Source organism: Gavialis gangeticus, unplaced genomic scaffold (assembly GCF_001723915.1).
Source record: "Gavialis gangeticus isolate Ggan-Ray unplaced genomic scaffold, GavGan_comp1, whole genome shotgun sequence".
In the NCBI taxonomy this organism is placed as follows: Eukaryota; Metazoa; Chordata; order Crocodylia; family Gavialidae; genus Gavialis; species Gavialis gangeticus.
In genome coordinates this window covers 62,393,764-62,411,832 of record NW_017729032.1, presented here as the reverse complement: position 1 = coordinate 62,411,832, position 18,069 = coordinate 62,393,764, and the positions used below count along the sequence as shown (strand labels likewise).

General features: G+C 38.4%; 1 protein-coding gene across 2 annotated transcripts in view; it reads left to right on the top strand.

Annotated features, from left to right (window-relative positions):
- The window catches only part of RNASEH2B (ribonuclease H2 subunit B), a 47,281-nt gene extending 37,221 nt beyond the window's left edge, over nucleotides 1–10,060 (top strand). Inside the window, exons 10-11 of one of the 2 annotated variants that reach the window (XM_019524870.1) lie at nucleotides 4,027–4,107; nucleotides 6,588–6,716. In XM_019524870.1, the coding sequence (XP_019380415.1) occupies nucleotides 4,027–4,107; nucleotides 6,588–6,695 (189 nt within the window). In that variant the 3' untranslated portion in view covers nucleotides 6,696–6,716. Of the gene's footprint in view, nucleotides 1–4,026; nucleotides 4,108–6,587; nucleotides 6,717–9,185 lie in introns of those variants that run through there. The other variant, XM_019524871.1, reaches the window with a different exon arrangement.
- Nucleotides 10,061–18,069: the final 8,009 nt, after the last annotated feature.

Here is an 18,069-nt window from a genome sequence, read left to right as displayed (position 1 = left end):
AGCTTTAAACTCTTGTGCCATCAGCAAGGGGGCATGTCTCGGCCAGAGATAGGCATGGGTGCCAATGACACAGAGCTAAAAGCTGAGACAAGTAAACAATAGGTGGAAAGTCCCAGCTAGTAGGCAACCTAAGTTGCGCATGCTCAACCACGCACAATGCACACGGCCGGTGCGTGACCAACTAGAATATTCCACACAATTAACATTGTAATTGACTAACCGTAACATATTTAAGTCAGCACATTTCCGCCCAAAGCGGAGACCCGTCAAAACACACCTTGAGCTACTTCACAAGCCGGCCACTTGTGAACGTCTCCCCGCCACCGTCATCTCCCGGCATACCCTACGCTTGCATGCTAGAGTTCAACCCGACTAGCAGTTCGTCCGCCTAATAGCTATCGACTGGTTTTGCAGCTGTCGTTTGTAACCAAGTCTGACCTGCGCTACACTACTGTCTGGTCTCGTAAGTAAATAAACTCCTTTTTCCACAACCCTACAAGTATTAGCCGCCTGACTCTCCACAGCTAGCCCCCACCTGCTTGATTGTGTCGGCCCAGACTGTGACCACTAAACCCGGTCGCAACACCGTTTATCTCAATGTCTTTTAATTATTCTTTGCTCCAGAATTTTGTGTGCTATTGAGGTTAGACTGATGTGCTTCTTGTTGCCCAGAGCATTTTTCCCGTGCATATCTTAAATAGAGATGCTAGGTTTTCCAGTTGTGGTGCCATTCCCAATTTGATAATTCATTAAAAATCTTTACACCTGCAGTGTCACGTGTCACCACTGTTTGGATTCTGGGATCTGAGATTTGCAACCTCTTCCCTGTACGTACATGCAGACATGCACACACATGCAGAATCAGTCTGAGCACATTACATTTTTTGAGCTTTGCTTTCACATCAGAGTTCCTTATCCACACTATTCTTCCCTTTAGTTCTAACCTTTGTCTCAGTTCTCAGTAAGATGATGTTGAACACAGATGTAAGGTATTCACTTGATGTTTGATTTGTACCTAAGCTTAGTCCCATCCTTGGTGCATAGAGGCTCTATTCCATATATTCTTCTTTTTTTTATTTTTATGGCTAAAAAGATTTTCTGGGTTTGTTTTAATTTCCTCTGCAGCATTTCACTTGGTGTGACTTTTGGCAGTTATTCCTTTATCCCTACATTCTCTTTGCTGATCAGTTTTTTTTTCTTTTCCCCATCTCTTGTAAACTCTTATAGCTCCTCATGTCCTTTTTCAGATGGTTATTCATGTAGTTAGGTCTGAGGCCTTCCACACAAGATTTTTCTCCCCTGGTTTGTTAGGGTAAGTGCCAGATCATATTTGTACCTTTGAATTAGGGAATTTCAAAGTTCCTCCACAATCGCATCCTTGAATTCTTCAGCCCCCTTGAGTTTGCTGACTTGTTCCCTCAATTTCTCAAAGTGTGTGTATTTGAGAATAGAAATCTTACTTACAGATGCATCTTGTTTATCCTTCTAGTTAAACTGAATCCACCCATGATTGCATGTTCCATGGTTATTTTCCGTAACCAGCTTTTGTATAGTATCTTCACTAGTGCCCAAAACTAAGTATAACATTAACCCTTGTTCATTTGCTGATTCTTTAAGCAAAGAATTCTATCAGCTTGCACATCCAGGAATAAGTGAGCTATACTGTTGTTAGTGGCATTTGATCTCTGATCCATATCTATGGACCAGGCCTAACAAAAGTTACTTCCATATGGTTGAGCTTTGAAACAGTGGGGCCAGAACTTGGTCCTTTGATTTTTGGGAAGATTTATCTGTCTTCATGTATTGTAAGAAATATTAAACATACATCCTGAGCCAACTGACATACGTTAGGCATAAAAGCATGTTAACTATATTGACCTAAAAGTGATGTGGATTCCATATTGTGTATGAATAACTTTCATACCATTGGGATAGCGCGAATGTGTTTTTAAAAAAGTAGAGAAAAGTTGTAAAATATTTTTGTTAGAACAGTTTGGTTGCAACAAAAGCAGTTCTTATAATTCTTTTGAACAGTTGATTTATAAAATAACACCAATGACTCTGTTGATTTCTACAGGACCACTGTTGGCATACATCTTGAGTTATGTGCTTAAATGTTTTCCAGGTTCAGGGCCTAAAATTGCAATTTATTGTGCATCTCTTCACTGATTCAGAGGACTGACACACAAAATTAGGGAAATATGACTTGCTTTAAACTTTCCTTAAATCTAGTGATCAGCTGTTTCTCTAAGTCCACAGTGAATGTAACAAAAAATAATGGGCTGAAATTACAAGAATAAAAATTTAGGAAAAGCCCTTTTACTGTGAGGATAGTTTAAGTACTGGAACAGATTACCTGGAGAGGTTATGGAATTTCCCTCATTGGAAATTAAGTGCAGATTAGACAAGTGATTGGCTGGAATGGTTTAGACTGAGATGTTCTTGCCTTAACCAGGGAATGGACTCTTAAGGTGCCTTTTAGCCCTATTTTTTCTATGATTCTTTTGTTTAGCTTTTAAAAAATATTTCTCTTAATGAAAGCAGGGCATATTTAAGGAAAAAAATACGAGTTAATATAGATCCAAGTAATTGATACAAATCCAGTATGTACCTCTTACACTAGTACACAATAGTTGCATGTTAAAAAATAATTTTAAATAAATTTCTGAAGGGAGCAGAAACCTCTCAGATACAAAAATCCTCTATTGGGGCAGATTACAGAGGAAATCTGTATTTAATGTTTTAGTGAAAGCTATTTCTTTAACTAATTGTAACCACCAGTGTTGAATTGTACCCACTATACCTTTCAGGTTCTTAAAGTAGTAACTGGTCCTTCACAGTACACAGCCATACAGAACACTTGACATCTTAAAGGTTGAACTCAGACATTTTGCTGAACAGTAAAAGCTTGTTCATAAGATTCTAAAATATAAAAATTATTGTTTATTATTAGGCTGTCATGTCAAGATGTAATAGCTGTGCAACTGTGCATTTATAAAACTACCTCCCTAAGACCTCAGTCCAAATCCTCTTGAAGTCAAAAGGAAGCCTGCTGTTGGATCTGGTACTAAGAGCTTGAGAAATCTAAGCTGCAGGCCTGGCTTCTGTGCCAGAGTGAGAGATCACAAGTGCCATAAGAGAAAGTAAAATAGGAGTTTTAAATGGTATGATACTGTTCAGTTTACTTGCTTTAGTACAAAAACTGGAAAAGCCACAGCTCGGGTTTCACAGGATATTAAGGCCATGGTACTAGCATCAGACTTAGAAGAATAAAAAAATAATGTACTCAACACAATCTGTGAAATACTGTATATGCTTTTTTTCTTTAGGAATCTTGTCAGAGAATTTTCACATTTAAACCAAATGCAAACATCTTAAGGAAAGAAACCTGCATTCTTAAGGCTTGATCATCCAAGGCCCTTGTCACCCTTCACTTCTGTTGACTTCACTCATAGTTAAAGCTGAATTGATGTTTAATTAAAATGACAAAGCATTAAACACAACCACAGCAACCAATGGCTCTTACCAGATTGTGGAAACTAATGATCCCAAGAGAGGTTGCATACAACAAACAGATTTAGATTATATTCTGTTTGCATGCTTGCACCGATGGTGTTCTGTGGTGCTTTCCAGCCCCATAAAAATCCATATTTTAATCCTCTACTTCCTGATTAGTAGAGGGACACAACAACAACAGTCCATAAAGATGTTCCAAATTGTTTTTGCATTAAATACTAAAGTGAAATAATGGAAGTTCAGAGGTATACTAAAGCAATTCAATAAATCAGTCTTGGGTGGATGAAGAAGAAAATATTTACTACCAAATCCAACAACCTTTTCTGGATTTCAGAAATATGTTTTTAATACTCATGCATTCTGAGAGGAGATTAATATATAAAGATATACTACTGCATAATGGTTGCACAGGGCATTTTACACCCCCAAAGCCCTTTTCAGTTTTAAATTACAGTGTGTGAACATCATATGAATGGCTGACAGAACAACTTCATCACTCTGACATTGCAGAAAAAGAAATTTTCGGACGTACCCGTGGAGGCAGATGAAGACTATACCAAGTTTAACAGTAATGATATGAAGAACAAAAAGGTAGGTACACTCTGTATATGTGTGTTTTGTTGAAACTTACAGTAACACCAGAGAGTTACAGAGGATGCCCTTTCTTTTTGTAGAATGCCTCTTTGTTTTAAAAGCGAATACAGAATGGAGGATTTCAGAAAGTATCTTTTGTAGGTTCTGAGCAAAAAAACTTCAAAAACAATGTACTATGTGGTGGATAGATTCACCTTAATCCTGCCAGGTCTTCTTCCAAAGCCAGTGGGTACGTCTACATGTTCATTAATGTGCCATAATTACAACACATGAAGTTTAGTACCTGTAATTTCATGTACTACCTTAATGTGTTGTAATCTGCACTACTGCGCATTAGCTGTAGTGCCTGCTTTTTTGGTGATGCTAATGGACAGTAGACTAATTCTATTGCACAGTAGCACAGGTTTTTCCTGCTACACTAATACGCAGTAGAATTAGTCTGCTGTGTTCAAAGCATCTCATGTAGACATGCCCAGTGTGTGTTGTTTTTTTTTTTAATATATGTAGTTGATATGAATAAAACTGGAAAAAAATGTTGGAAATCAAAAGCCTTATAAAGTCCTCACCATTTATTTTCATGAAGGATCCCTAGGTGCTTCTCCTTAGAGGTATGGGAGGGATGTTGATTTTAGAATCCTGGAAAAATAGAATAAGCAGTACTAGCCTGTTTCCTTGAACTCCCCCATCATTTTTAATTTAACCTGATAATTGCCTAGTCTTAAGATGCTTTGTAGTGTTGTAATTAAATAACTGCTGTGCTCCCATCCAGAGGCAGATGGATTTTAGCCATGGACCCTAGATATCTTCCTACTTCACAAATATGTTGTCAGGCTTAGCTAAAGTTTGTAAAACACTTTGAGGTGCATGGATCAAAGGTCCTTCAGCAGTATAAAGATTTCTTATCAGGCAGAGTATCAGGACAAGAAAGCAGCAGCAAAGAAGGCAACAGTAACTTAAATTCCCAGAGATGTTATAATAGGCCTTATGCATGTGTGGGTTGGCCACTTGACTTAAATAAAGTAAATCGACACCATGCTACCTCATGTGCCAGTTTTACTGTGAGTTTTGAGTTTAGTCCAAAGCTCAGTCCAGTAGAGTCTACTGCTGTATCATTCTGAAGGGTGCACTCTTTGTGCACTCTTGAAGTGGTTCTGTGCCTGCTGTGAAAAAGGAGTATTTGTAGCCAAGCAGTAGAGCCACTCCATGCTGCTCTGTGACCCTAAGACACTTGATGTCCATAGTTGTTTTACACTCCTACTCTACAAGGACTGGAGGGCAGTTGATTCTTTTGAGTGACGTATCTGCTTTGCACAGTCCTTTGGCACTTCTCTTTGTTCCCAAGCCCTCTTGTATCTGCGACGCTCAGTAACCTCAAAAGAAAGGACAGGATTTCTTCTGAATGCATGGTGTTTATGAAATATTTGAAATCTTCATTTGTTTTTCTCCCCTACTTACAACATGCAGGTAGCTTTTGAACTTGGCATACATATACAAAATAAATAAAAGAAAGTTGATTCACTTTACCATTAGACATGTTTTAATTCTGAAATAATGAAGTACATTGAGAGAATCTGGGAAAGAAGAATTGATTCTTGAATTCTGTACAGTGTACTGATCTAAAATATTTTGGCACTGCTTTTGTTTGCATTGTGTGAAATGCTGATAATCTTACTGTGCTGCATATCTCTGTCTTTAATGTTAAAAGTGATCCTAAGTAATAAAATGGGGAAGTCCAACATTATGAGAAGTAAGGAAAGGTCAGTGTAAAGATATCTTAATAGGAAAAACAGCTAGAGATTTCAAAGTTATGTTTTAAAATGTAGGAAAGGAAAAAGGTCAGCTCTATAAAATGTGCCTCATAAAATGTGGTTTAGGTGTAAAAGTCTTCAGGAAGCTGTCTCAGTGGCCTTAGAATGCTTTGCAAATTTTGGTTGCCTTCTTTGGTGTTTAGTGTCTTTTCCTCTCCTTCCCTTTATTTCACTGTACTAAAAAGAGTTTGATAGTAAATCAGTGTGAATTATTCATCATCTGTAATGCAAGGCTGTAATTCGGCCTGCTGACAACATAATCATGAGATTGAGTCGCAGGGTACAGTATGCATCTGTTATAGTGCGTGCATTATTCCTGTTAATGTACACTCAGGGATTACTCCAAAGTAAATGTTTGAGTTAGGATATCTCATTCTCCAGAGTGGAGATACATTTTGCCTCCTTGCCCTTGTAACAAATTCTGTTGGTTTCTTTTTTTTCTTTCCCCTTCCCCCTGAGGTTAAGTAATTCATGACAACTACTTTCTGTTGAATAATCTCAAATTTGTTTTGTAAGGATTTTCCTTTCAGTGTATCATATTTCCTTATAGTGGAATAAATGTACCAGGCAAACCCTGATTCGACTTAAGTATACATGATTTTGTAGCTTAGCATCCCATTCTGTAGACATGTTAATTTTTTTTTCCTGTTTTCTTAATTTCATTAACAGAGTAATAGCAAGATGTCTGCAGCTCAGAAAGCTTTGGCCAAAGTTGACAAGAGTGGGATGAAATCCATTTCTGCTTTCTTTAGTTCAAAGCCTAAAGCAAAAAAATGAAGACTTGTGACTAAAATGAACGTATTTTATTAAAACTGTTATTTTTATAGTTATTATTGTGCTAAAGCCATCTCTGGTGGGGGTGGGGAGACAGTTTTTGTTTGTTTTGGTTAGCTTTCTTTTGTTAATTGGTTACTGAAACATGCTTTGTAGTTCCAGTAAGTGTGTTACATTTTCTTGATTTACACACTGTATGAAATTGGGTTACAGTTCTAGCCTAAGAGTTCCTTATTGATCCAGACAGAAGACATGGGAACAGGCTTGGGTAGGGAATCTTTGCAGAGAAAATGCCTGCCTTGTTTTTGTTCTAACATGCTGTAGCCAAACTCAAAACATGTTGAAATTACTATCTTGTAATAAATTGATTTTTGAAACAAATGCTTGTTTTGTTTTTGTACTTGTAGAACTGTGTTGGGTCTAAGGCAGGTGGTGACACTTGTAGTGTTTCCCTATATACTTCTGTTCCTTGAAGAATTACATAGTTGCTGAAAGGTCGTACATTTTATCTGTGTGTTTGAATGTGTTGTGTTTAACTTCAGAAAATCATAGCTTCTTTTTAAAGTAACTTGCAAATGATTATTTAAAGACAAAGTTTGAGATTTTCAGAGAAACTATATGGGAGTCAGATGCCCAGATCCCAATATACCTAATAAGTAAGAGCATGAACGCCTTGTGCCCCTGGAGGCTGGGGGGGCACAGTGAGTAGGAGTGTGGTGGCGGCGAGCAGTGAGCTCCTGCAGGCAGCCACAGTATTGTCAGTGGCGGGGGGTGATGAGTGCCAACCGGTGGTTGACAACCACCCACAGATGCCGGCAGCGGCAACCAGCAGTGATTGGGGACCACCCACAGGCGCTGCCAGTACTGTCGGAGGCTATTCTAGCTGGACTGCAGGTGGCTATTCTAGCTGGACTACTATTCTAGATGGCTGTTCTAGCTGGACTATACCTTCACATCATTGGTATCTCAGAAATGCTGGGAAGAGTAGGAAGAAAGGAAGTTGGTATATATTAACGGAAAGGCTAAAAATGATTGACAACAGATGTGGCAGTCCATCAATACAATGACAGTCTTCTAGAAAGTATGGAAGTCCATAGGTGACTGTGGAGGCCAATCTGGAAATCCAAACATTCAAGTGTAGATATGGGAAATAATTCCGGGAGGAAGGAATAGGTCTTTGTGATTTCAGGTCACAGCTCTTTCCCTTTCCCTGTGAATAAACAGAATAGTCAGAAGAGACGTTTGAGTGCAGCACAGGACATAGGAAATCATGATAGGAAAAAAAAGGGTGAGGATAGAGAAGGTACTAAAGTATAGACAAAACAGAGTTGGCCTTAGATAACTAGATCTTGTGGTTTTGCACTTTATACTTTTAAAGCTTAAGAGATTTTATGAAGTGAGCTTTAGAAGCCAGTCCTTTAATAAATTAAATGATTTGTGAATATTGTTCTTAAGAGATGGGCAAATTAATCTTTCTGATTTGGTGGGAATTAGATTGCAGGCCAAGTCATGTGCAGATGGAAAATATCTTAATTTCTTATCTCGTACACCTTTTTTTTCTTTCTTCCTTTTTTTTTTTGTATATGAATTTTACATTCATCCTTTCACTCAAGGGCAAGTCTGGAGCTCTTCCTGTGAATACAGATGCATTCTGCATTAGTGTGTCACATCTCAACTTCAGCTGTCAGACATGCAGTAACTTTTATAACAACAGAAATTTTATTAGGAACTGTGTTCTTGGTCTTGCAAAAGTACATGCATTATAAAAACAAGCCATTTTCAAAAGCATTAGAGCTTTCACGTTAAAAAAATCTTTTCCCTTTAGAAAAGAATAAAATGCATTTAGTAACTTTGGAACTTCCTTAACATGTAGCTGTAAGATATTATGAAAAGCATACGGTGCCAGATATATAAAATAACGTTTCCTACCACAATGAGGATTTAAATATATTTAAAATGAATGGCCAGCAGTAGTAGAAAGTCATTATGAAGTGTTGCTGTGATATTTGTTGCTTGGTTAGTTTAGCATTAAATAATTGCCAGGATTATTAGGGAAATGTAGTCTTTATTTTCCTGGTTAACATGCCTTCATTAAATGTACATGCAAGTGTCTGATGTTTCTTCTGTTGTTTGGGGATAAAACTTTCTGTTTGTTTGCACTTTTTAAGACTTTACACCACAAACAGACCGACTTCAATGGGTACGGAAAACTTCCTGCAAAAATGCTGTCTTGGGGGAATCTTTCAGAGTTGGACTTGAATCTAACCTTATCATAAATTAAAGAATGGTTTTATTTGTGGAAATAACATTCAGTAATTTGATTATTACCCATAGGAAGGGGGACCAGGGTGGCAAAGTTTGGAGGCAGGTCTGGAATTTAAGAAAGTTTCAGTGATGTTTGGATTCAGAAGTTTGATTGTCAACCTCTAACTTTAATTTTATTCTTATTTGAATAGATGAATGTTTGTGTTTTTTTTTTCCTTGTCTTTTTAGATGCCAGTACAAAGACGTCAGAGCAGGAAATGAAGGGAACATAAAGAGGCTTGGTTACATTATTTTAACTTCTCTTAATCTCAAAGCAGCTTTTAAAGCCTTTTATGCACTTTCTAAAAATGTATTTTTAACTGGGCACGCCTTATTCTAAGAAATGCAATGCTCAACAGATAAATGTTAAATGAGCAGTGTATTAAAGTTATGCTGCTTCAGATTTTATAGTTAATGCCATATCAGTCGATAGGGCCCTTCCAGGAAAGTACTTAAGCACATGTCTAACTTTAACTTTTAAACACACAAGTAGTCTTCATGCAAGCAATGGGACTGCTCCCATGGTTAAGTACATTGCTGGATCAGGGCTGAAGGTCTCGATCCTGCAGAGTGTTGAGCACGCTGGCCCAAATCCAGCAAAGCACTTAACACAGATGTTTACCTTGAAGTATGTGAGCTACTTAATTGATGTGTTTGCATGTGTAATACCCATAAAAATCCGTCTCAATGGGATAACTCGAACGCTGACACTTAAGCACATGCTTAAGTTTATTGCTGTGTTGAAGCCAGCAATTCCCATTTCAAATATGAAATGATTTAAATATTTCTTTATAATTTTGTTTGTTCGTTTTTGGGAATTTTATAACAAGTTTTAAAATGTCAAAAAGTAACATTTTAATTGTTTTTCCATTTCAAAATTGTTCACTGAATTCAGCCCGAATAGTTTATCAACCTGAACTTGCATTTTTTCTCTAAAAAATATCACTCTGTCCTGATTGTGTGAAAATTCTTTATCCCAACCACTTGAAACTTTAGCAACTTGATTTATATCACTATACATTGTTAAAGCTTGTATCATCACTTTCATCATAAAGGCAGAGCTGAAAAAAAAAAAAAAAATACAGCTCATGACAAGGCTGAGGGGTGGTGTTTTTTTATAATGGATAAGGATATTAAAAGTTTGCATTTTATAGATGGTTTCATTTTCTTTTTACAGGACAATAGTGCATTTTGGTGGATGAAGGAGGAGTAAAAACAGCATAAGAACTGCCATTTACTGGGTGAGATGATAGGTCCATCTTGCCCAGTATCCTGTGTCACACAGTGGCAGTGTGGATGCTGATAGGGAGAGTGAGCTGGATACGACCAGACAAGGTTCTTTGGGTAAATGTGATACCTTTTATTAGACCAACTAAATAGTTGGAAAAATTGTTCTTTGCAAGCTTTGGGGCACAAACACCCTTCTTCAGAAAATCAGTACGTTTTAAGAGAAGCCTTAACTACCCTGTCTGGTCCAAACCACGATTTATTCATATGTAGTGTATTTGTGTCTATCAGGTACAGAGCTTGCATTTGTACAAATTCCTGTGTTTACCAGACCACCACTAACATGTAATCTTGCCAAATAAATGTTTATAAAGTTAGCAGTTAACAGAGCTTTCAAAATGACTGACCATATATTTCTGTAAATCTTAACTGTGTCCCCATTCCACCAAAGCATTTAAGCATGTGACCTGTATGTGTTTACGTAAGTCTTAAGAACATGTGTTCCAAGTAGTAGGTAAAAATTATTTTGGTTCAGTTCTGGTAGTAATGTATAACTTCCAATGATGTCAATGAGAGTTCTGAGTAGAATTGCTTGGGATATTTTTGGGATACTAAATTTCAACCAAACACAGGGAGTAATTATTCAGTTTTCTTCTTATTTTCTGCCCAGTTATAGTTTGTAATGTAAAAAATTGCAGGCTTGAGCTCTTAAATGTTAAAGTATCTCACATGCAAAAATTATCTTCTGAATAGATGTCTATATTAAGATTCTCTCTTATTAGCCTGACCCTGGGCTGACTAGCATAAAGCACTGTCACTTTTCACAGCTTAATTCATCAATGTGTATATTAATAGAAATTTCGAGATACTTCTGTGTGTAGAAGATGCATAAATTTTAACTGATTCTAAACTGAATTTTCTATTTTTGCTAGTTTATATTCAAAATATGATGTATAATAATATATACTTTAATAAAGAGTGGTTTAATTCTTACGTTGGTGTATTTTATGTTTCATTCAAGTAAGACAAAGAAACCTATCCTTGCTCATGGAAATGTATGAAACAACCTTTGTTGAACCTTGAAGTAATTTCACATGGAAATAAAGTACAATCAAATAATAATTAGTTTATGTTTGTTAGGCCAAGTTTAGGTTAAATGCTATTTAAAACAAGTTTACTAACATATTAAAGAAAAGCATATTAAAGAACATAAACTTCTGCTGTGATAGTTTCCCACAACCTCCAAAGTCACAGGACCCCATAGTAACAGCTCACCTATAACCTCTGTCTGTAACTGACATAGAATCATAGGAAAATAGGACTGGCAGGGATATTTGGAGCTCAGGGCAGGAACACCTCTGTCTAAATTGTCCGACAGAATTCTTTGTCTATTCTAAGTAATAAATTGTATTGGGGCCTTTCTTGTCCTTTCAGTAATATTTATCTAGCTGTCTTTTCCTTAGTCTTTTTGTCTCCTCCCTTGAAGCATTGTGTTTGCCAGTGGATCTCACAATTTGGCCAAACCAACTCAGTTTTCACTTTACAATATCCAGGAGACTTTAAAATTTTCCAACAGCAGCAGCTCTCACTAAACGATGTGTCCTATGAGCTGCATGTTGCGTCTTTAGCATCTCATTTAAAAAACTTTTATCTGTCTTTCTGTAGCTGTATTCGAGGTCTATCTTTCACTTGCCTATAGGGCTGTTGACATTTACTCTTAATCTAAGAAGCCATGAAACTTTATTTTGGTGGAAATAATTAATGTCCTTAAAGCTCTTGGACAGTTTTTCGCAGAGTTCTGTTGCTACTGCAATTGTTGTCTTTTACCTCCTTGTCTGATCTAGAGCCTTCTGTAACAATTACTCCTAAGTATTTAAAAGTTTGTTTTTATTTTGAGATAGTGTCTTTTAGGTATCATCAATAATTGTATTAATTGTTCAGGCCTGTTTCCATCTTTGATCTTTTTCTGTTTATTAATTTGTATTCCTCTACTTCTTGCTTTCCTTTTCCCTTTTGTTGCTTTGGCTAGAAAAATTTGTTAGGGTCACACAGAAGTAGTATGTTTCTGGTAATTTATGTTTGTTTTATTTTTATTTTTTTTTCATGTACAACCTCATTTACAGTCGTCATTGATGACTTAAATGTCCTCTAGAAGGATGAAGAAAGCAGATTTTTCTCTTAATTTGGTTTGGAATTCTTAGACCAGTGAATTTTGTAGCTTATTGAAATCCTGCTTAATTCTTTAGCACATTCCTCAAATGTTGTTTTCTCAGTCTTACTTTGTGGTGTAAAGAAACTCAACAGCTCCAAATAGAGGGGCCAACCCAACAACTTTACAAGCTACTGCACTTGCACTTTATTTAGCAGTTGAATATTCATACCCAGTTTGAGAGAGCTCGGCACATGCAAATTAGCTAAACATTGCTAAATGAAAGTTGCAGGTGGACTACTAGATGCCTTCAAACAACAAATGTCCATAGTCTCCATCTTCTTGCTGGAATCAACCCACCAGGAAAGCAGTAGCAAGCAAAACAATGTACTTGGCATATCAAAGACAGAAAACACCAACTACATGGCCACCTTGCAGCTCCTAATAAACTAAAATCATGCAGAAGTTGCCTCTCTACAATACAGCCACTGGATTAAATGCTGCCAGTCACATGAATAAAAATGTGGCAATCATGATTAGAGGTGACCCAGAAGAGTTAGGATGAATATCAAAACTGCTGAACATCTCTCTGGAGATGCAGAGTTTGATTGGCCAACGCTGAACAGTCCCTAACCAGGGGTCTGTAACACTAAAGTGAATATGCAACTGTGGGGATACTCCAACGATGTAAACACCACATGTGAGCACGAAGGAAACTTTCAGACCACAGAAGATCTATTGACCTGCGCATGTATAACAGAACCATTTGCCTTCCTAAGGGTACAGGCCCAAATTTGAATGTAGGGAGAAGAAAGAAGAACATTGTTATGCCATCACCAGGTTATGACCACTTTCAGTATCTGCTCCAGGGAAAGTATGAGTCTTGTATGTGTTACCAGAATTTCATCAGCATTTGGACATAAGAATGTATTGTATCCTACTTACTGTACTGGCCTCCTGTATATGCCAAGTTATTCTTCTGGAGGGTTTGTAAGGATGCAGTGCGTTAGAATTTATTCAGATAAACTGAAAAACATTAGTTTTACCATACCCACATTGCCCAGCTCTGCCTTCATCATAAGTACCCTCCATAAATTGGTCGTAAGACACAGTGACCACAACTCCTTTTCTTGGTGTTTTTGTTTAAAAAGGGTCTCCATTTCATTTTATTCATCACAGTAATCTGTAGTTGGTGTATAAACTCAAATGATAGTAAGTGTAAGAAGTTAGGCAGTTATTTGGATAGATGTGAACCTGCAGTCTCTGCCAACACTTTATCACTGTTTTTTATAGTATCTTTATACAACCGAAACAGCTATTCCTATTTTAGGTATTCCATCATCACCACTGTACTGCATCTTATGACTGTTCTTGGCTGTTAGTTCACCAGTGCCTGACCATCTGACTTCTGTTATTGCGAAGTTCCATTTCTACTGTTCCATTTTAGAGCTTTTGAGACTTATACGTGCTTGTTGCCTTGGTGTAAATGGGTACAAAGGTTCAGTAAAGCATGCCCAGGCTTAAGGACTTTTTTACTATTGCTGTCTCCATATAAAAAAGTAATTATGTGTTTGAATTTGCTCAGGGCTTTGGAATCTTAGAATAACTGCCTGGGGATGAATTGGGAAGGCTGCAGGTGAAGAGGTTTTGCAGCATCCATGTAACTGATCACAAATTTCACCACCACTCATGTAGGAGGTATATACATACGTATGCATACACTGAAGTATGCAAAATGGTAACCAGTTCGTCTCTTTTCTGACTTTAACAAGGAATTGTTTATCAGACATAGGGGACAAGCTGTCCATTTGCCAAAGCATTATTTTGATGTTTCCACGACTGTTTTCAAAATGCTGATAACAAGGTGTCAGAGCTCTCGGGAGACTTAATTTACTTCAGTTTCGTTTGCAGACACCAGAGAGCAAGGTGCAAAAGCACAGGTGTCATTGTTCAGTGATGGTCAAATCTGTTTACTAGTGTTAACATGAGCCAAACAAGCAAAGAAAGCTCAGCCACTTTTACAAATACATCTTTCATCTGAGATTTGTTTTTCTTTAGAATTCATGTTTTTATGCACACTGGGGATGGAGGAGTGAGGCAGTGTCTCAGCCTACAAGAAAACAGCACTCACGTTGCTGAGTCCAGCAAAATCAGTTCACAGCATAACTCCAAAATGACTTGTTTCATGTTTTTAGATAACTGCAGTAAAGCCCTATAGTTCCACTTCAGTTTTCCCAAACTGAATTTTCAGAAACTCTGTGCTTTCTAAAACACACGTCTCCCAGTGTCTGTTGTGCTGAAAATTACCTTAATTTTCCAAGGCCTCTGTTATTGTGCTTATTTGTTGTCCTTCACAGCAGTTGTAAAATAAAGGTCATATTGTACTTAATATAAAGCCCCTACAAAAATAGGCAATTCCTATCCCCATTTTATACACATGGAAATTGAAAGAAGTCTAAGAGCTACAATGTCAAAATCTGGCTCTAATTTGGGGTTATTCATTTTTGGGGTGTTCAGTATTACCTACCCTGTGGTATGATTTTTATTCAAGGCAATGCTCAGCTGCAGCCTCTCTTGACTTCTGTTGGTGTTGAAGGTGCATATAGCACAATACCCAAAAGAGGGTATTAAGTACTCAAATTCAAAGGCTGATTTGGGAATTTCAGCCCAAGATTGTCCTGAGCCTCTATGATGAGTCAGTGAAGAGTGGAGATTATTACTTCCTTATTTCAGAAGGGCATTTCTGGCAATTCCTAACTTGTAAGATTACAACTGAAATGAGGTACTTTCAAAACTGGATTAAGTAAATTCCATGCAAATGTAATTTAATCTGCACAGTACATAAAGTCTCAGACTGGTTAAAAGATGTTTAGAGATGGTGCCCTATTGTTCATTTTAGAACAATGCAGACATGTAAGATTACTTCTTGATTGCTACAGCAGGGTTAATAGAGCAGGATGGGATAGAACCTGGCACAGAGTAAAGGGGCCAATTTACCAATTCTAAACATCCCTTAACACTGGAAAGCTTAGTCTGGATCCAGATTCAAAGTTGACAGTTTGGATTTAAAATTTGTAAAAGATTACTGAAAGCTTGCCATTCCGATTTGTTTCTATGGTTCTTTAAAGTGAGGTTGCTACTGTGTAATTCTGATTGCTGATTATCTCCTGTGGTGTGTTCTGTCAATTAAAGTATACTTTTGTGTGTCAGATGTTCCTGGTCTTATTGTACAAGTCAGACAGCAGAGCACATGTCCATGGAATCGGTGCATGCTGGTTGCTTCCACAACCCAGCACTGAATGAAGTGCTTGTCTGGAATTATGCACGAATTCCAGTGGATCTGGAGATGCTCGGTGTCTGTTTCTCCTGTGCCCACCCATCCAGAACACCTGCACAGCACAAGGCAGGACTTTAAACTACCTGGCATATGCTACATCTCTCACAGCCATTAACAAATGCCAAGCCACTACCGGTAGTACTGAGAGCGCTTTAGGGAAAGAGGACTGGATGCAGTAGAAATGTCTGTAATGGTCTCATTACAAGAAAGAAATGTTGTGTTAGCCCATTGCCATCTGTGCCTTTCTTTTGCTAGCCAATTGGTTGGAAAGTGCGACTTGGACAGAGAGAAGAACTCCAGAATGATTGTCTAGTGTAGTTTTTATGTCAAAGCCAAGTTGTTAAAAAAAATAGACTAGTTTAAGTCTCTATTTCAGTGCTACTGTTCAGTGACAAGGAGCCCATGCCAAAAATTTAATTTGCGGGTAAGAGTATTTATGCAGAAGACTAACAGAGAAGATGAAAAGCAGGAAAGAGAGGGTGAGAAGAGGGGGGAGGGGTTGGCAGTGTTGGAGAAAAGGTGGACACAAAAAAAATGATCCTCGGATGGTTGCAAGAAATCTTTCTTTCCAACACAGTTCCATCCTGTATTGCAATCAAGAAAAAAATCAAAACATAGTATTTCATCCTCTCATGTCTAGAATATGTGAAAAATACTAGATAGGAAGTAAATACTGCTTTTTAAACAGCTATAACTCATGACAGTCTGGTATTGAAGTAACTAGCATGAGACAGTGTGGGGTTCTAGAACAAATCAATAAACCAATGAAAGTAACCAGGTTTCCCAATAATTCTTTACTATAATTGGGACTGCTACAGTTCTTGGGTCTCCCTCAGCCCTTGATTTTGATGGATCCTACGATGCTCCTTATTTTTACAGTGAAAGCTGTGCTTGGCCGTTAAGGAACATTCAAAAGACAAGCTCTATGTGAAAGAGCTCTCAGACCAATTGTAAATATGACACCATGCATGAAGGTAACAGACTAACAAAATGCAGAAAGGGTTGACAAAAGGGAAAGCTTAAAATATAGGCACTGGGCTCTTCCTGGAGATTGGGGTGGGCAGCAGCACCGGCAGGAGGGCTGCTGCCATCCCAAAATTTGCTGTAGCTCCCCCCACCCCAACCTGCCCTTCCAGTGCTGCCGCCAGCCCCAGCCTGCAGCAGCAGCCTGCTCATCCCACGTGCAGATCTGGGAGCACATGCCCCTCAAGAAACACCCAGCACAGCCCCCAGCCTGCAGCCCGCCTGGGGTGCATGTAGCAGCAAGAGCCTCACCCCTCCCCCCCCATCCTGCTCCCACTGACCATTCCTTCCGCTCTGTTCCCTGCTGCAGCCCCAGGCCTCCACTTGCCCCACTCACCCCAGCCCCAGGAGCAGCCAATAGCAGCTGCCTGCACCATGCCCTGAACCCCCCAGGGCTCCACTTGTCCCCACTCATCCCAGGTCCTGCTGGAGCAGACCCAGGAGTAGTTGACACCACCTGCCTGCACCATGGCACAGCACAGCCTAGGAGCTGGGGTGAGTGGGGACAGGTAGAGCCCTGGAGAGTTTGGGGCATGGTGCAGCCCAGCAGCTGCAGGCAGCTGGCCTCAGCTGCTCCTAGAGCAGCTGCAACAGGGACTGGGATTAGTTCCTCCAATAGATAAGGGCCTCATAGTTAAGCTAAATAGATTGAGCTCCTTGAGTCTTTCATAAGGCACATTTCCAGTCCTTTAATCACCCTCATGTATTTTCTCTGAATCCTCTACAATTTATCAACATCATTCTTGAGCCATGGACACAAGAACTTGACAGAGTCATGGTCACATCATTGCCAAAAACACAGGTAATATGACCTCTGTACTGCTATTTGCTATAACTCCCAAATCCTTTTCAGAGTCAACGCTTGCCAAGATAGAGTTCCCCCCATTCTGTAGGTAGGGCCTGTGTTCTTTGTTCCTAGATAGATAATTTGACTATAGACAAAGACATTTTTTCTTTGTGCCCTGTCTGTATCATCTGTAAACTTCATCATTTTCCATGAACTTAATTTCCCTTTGTTTCAGGTTACTGGTGACAATATTAATAAGAATCTCAGCTGGACTCCCCTAGAAAGGCTTCTCTTGATGATTTCCTATTCACAATAACATTAAGACCTATCCATTAGCTAGGTTTGTGTGCATTTAATGTGCATGATTTTGACTTTTGTATCACTGTATAGTTACCTAATCAAAATGTCATTTGGAATGAAGACAAATGCCTTAGAGAAATCTAAGTATATTACGTCAACATGATTGCCTTCATCAACCAAACCTATAATCTCAACAAAACATTCCAAACTAGTTTGACAAGATATAATTTCTGTAAACCCATGTGGATTG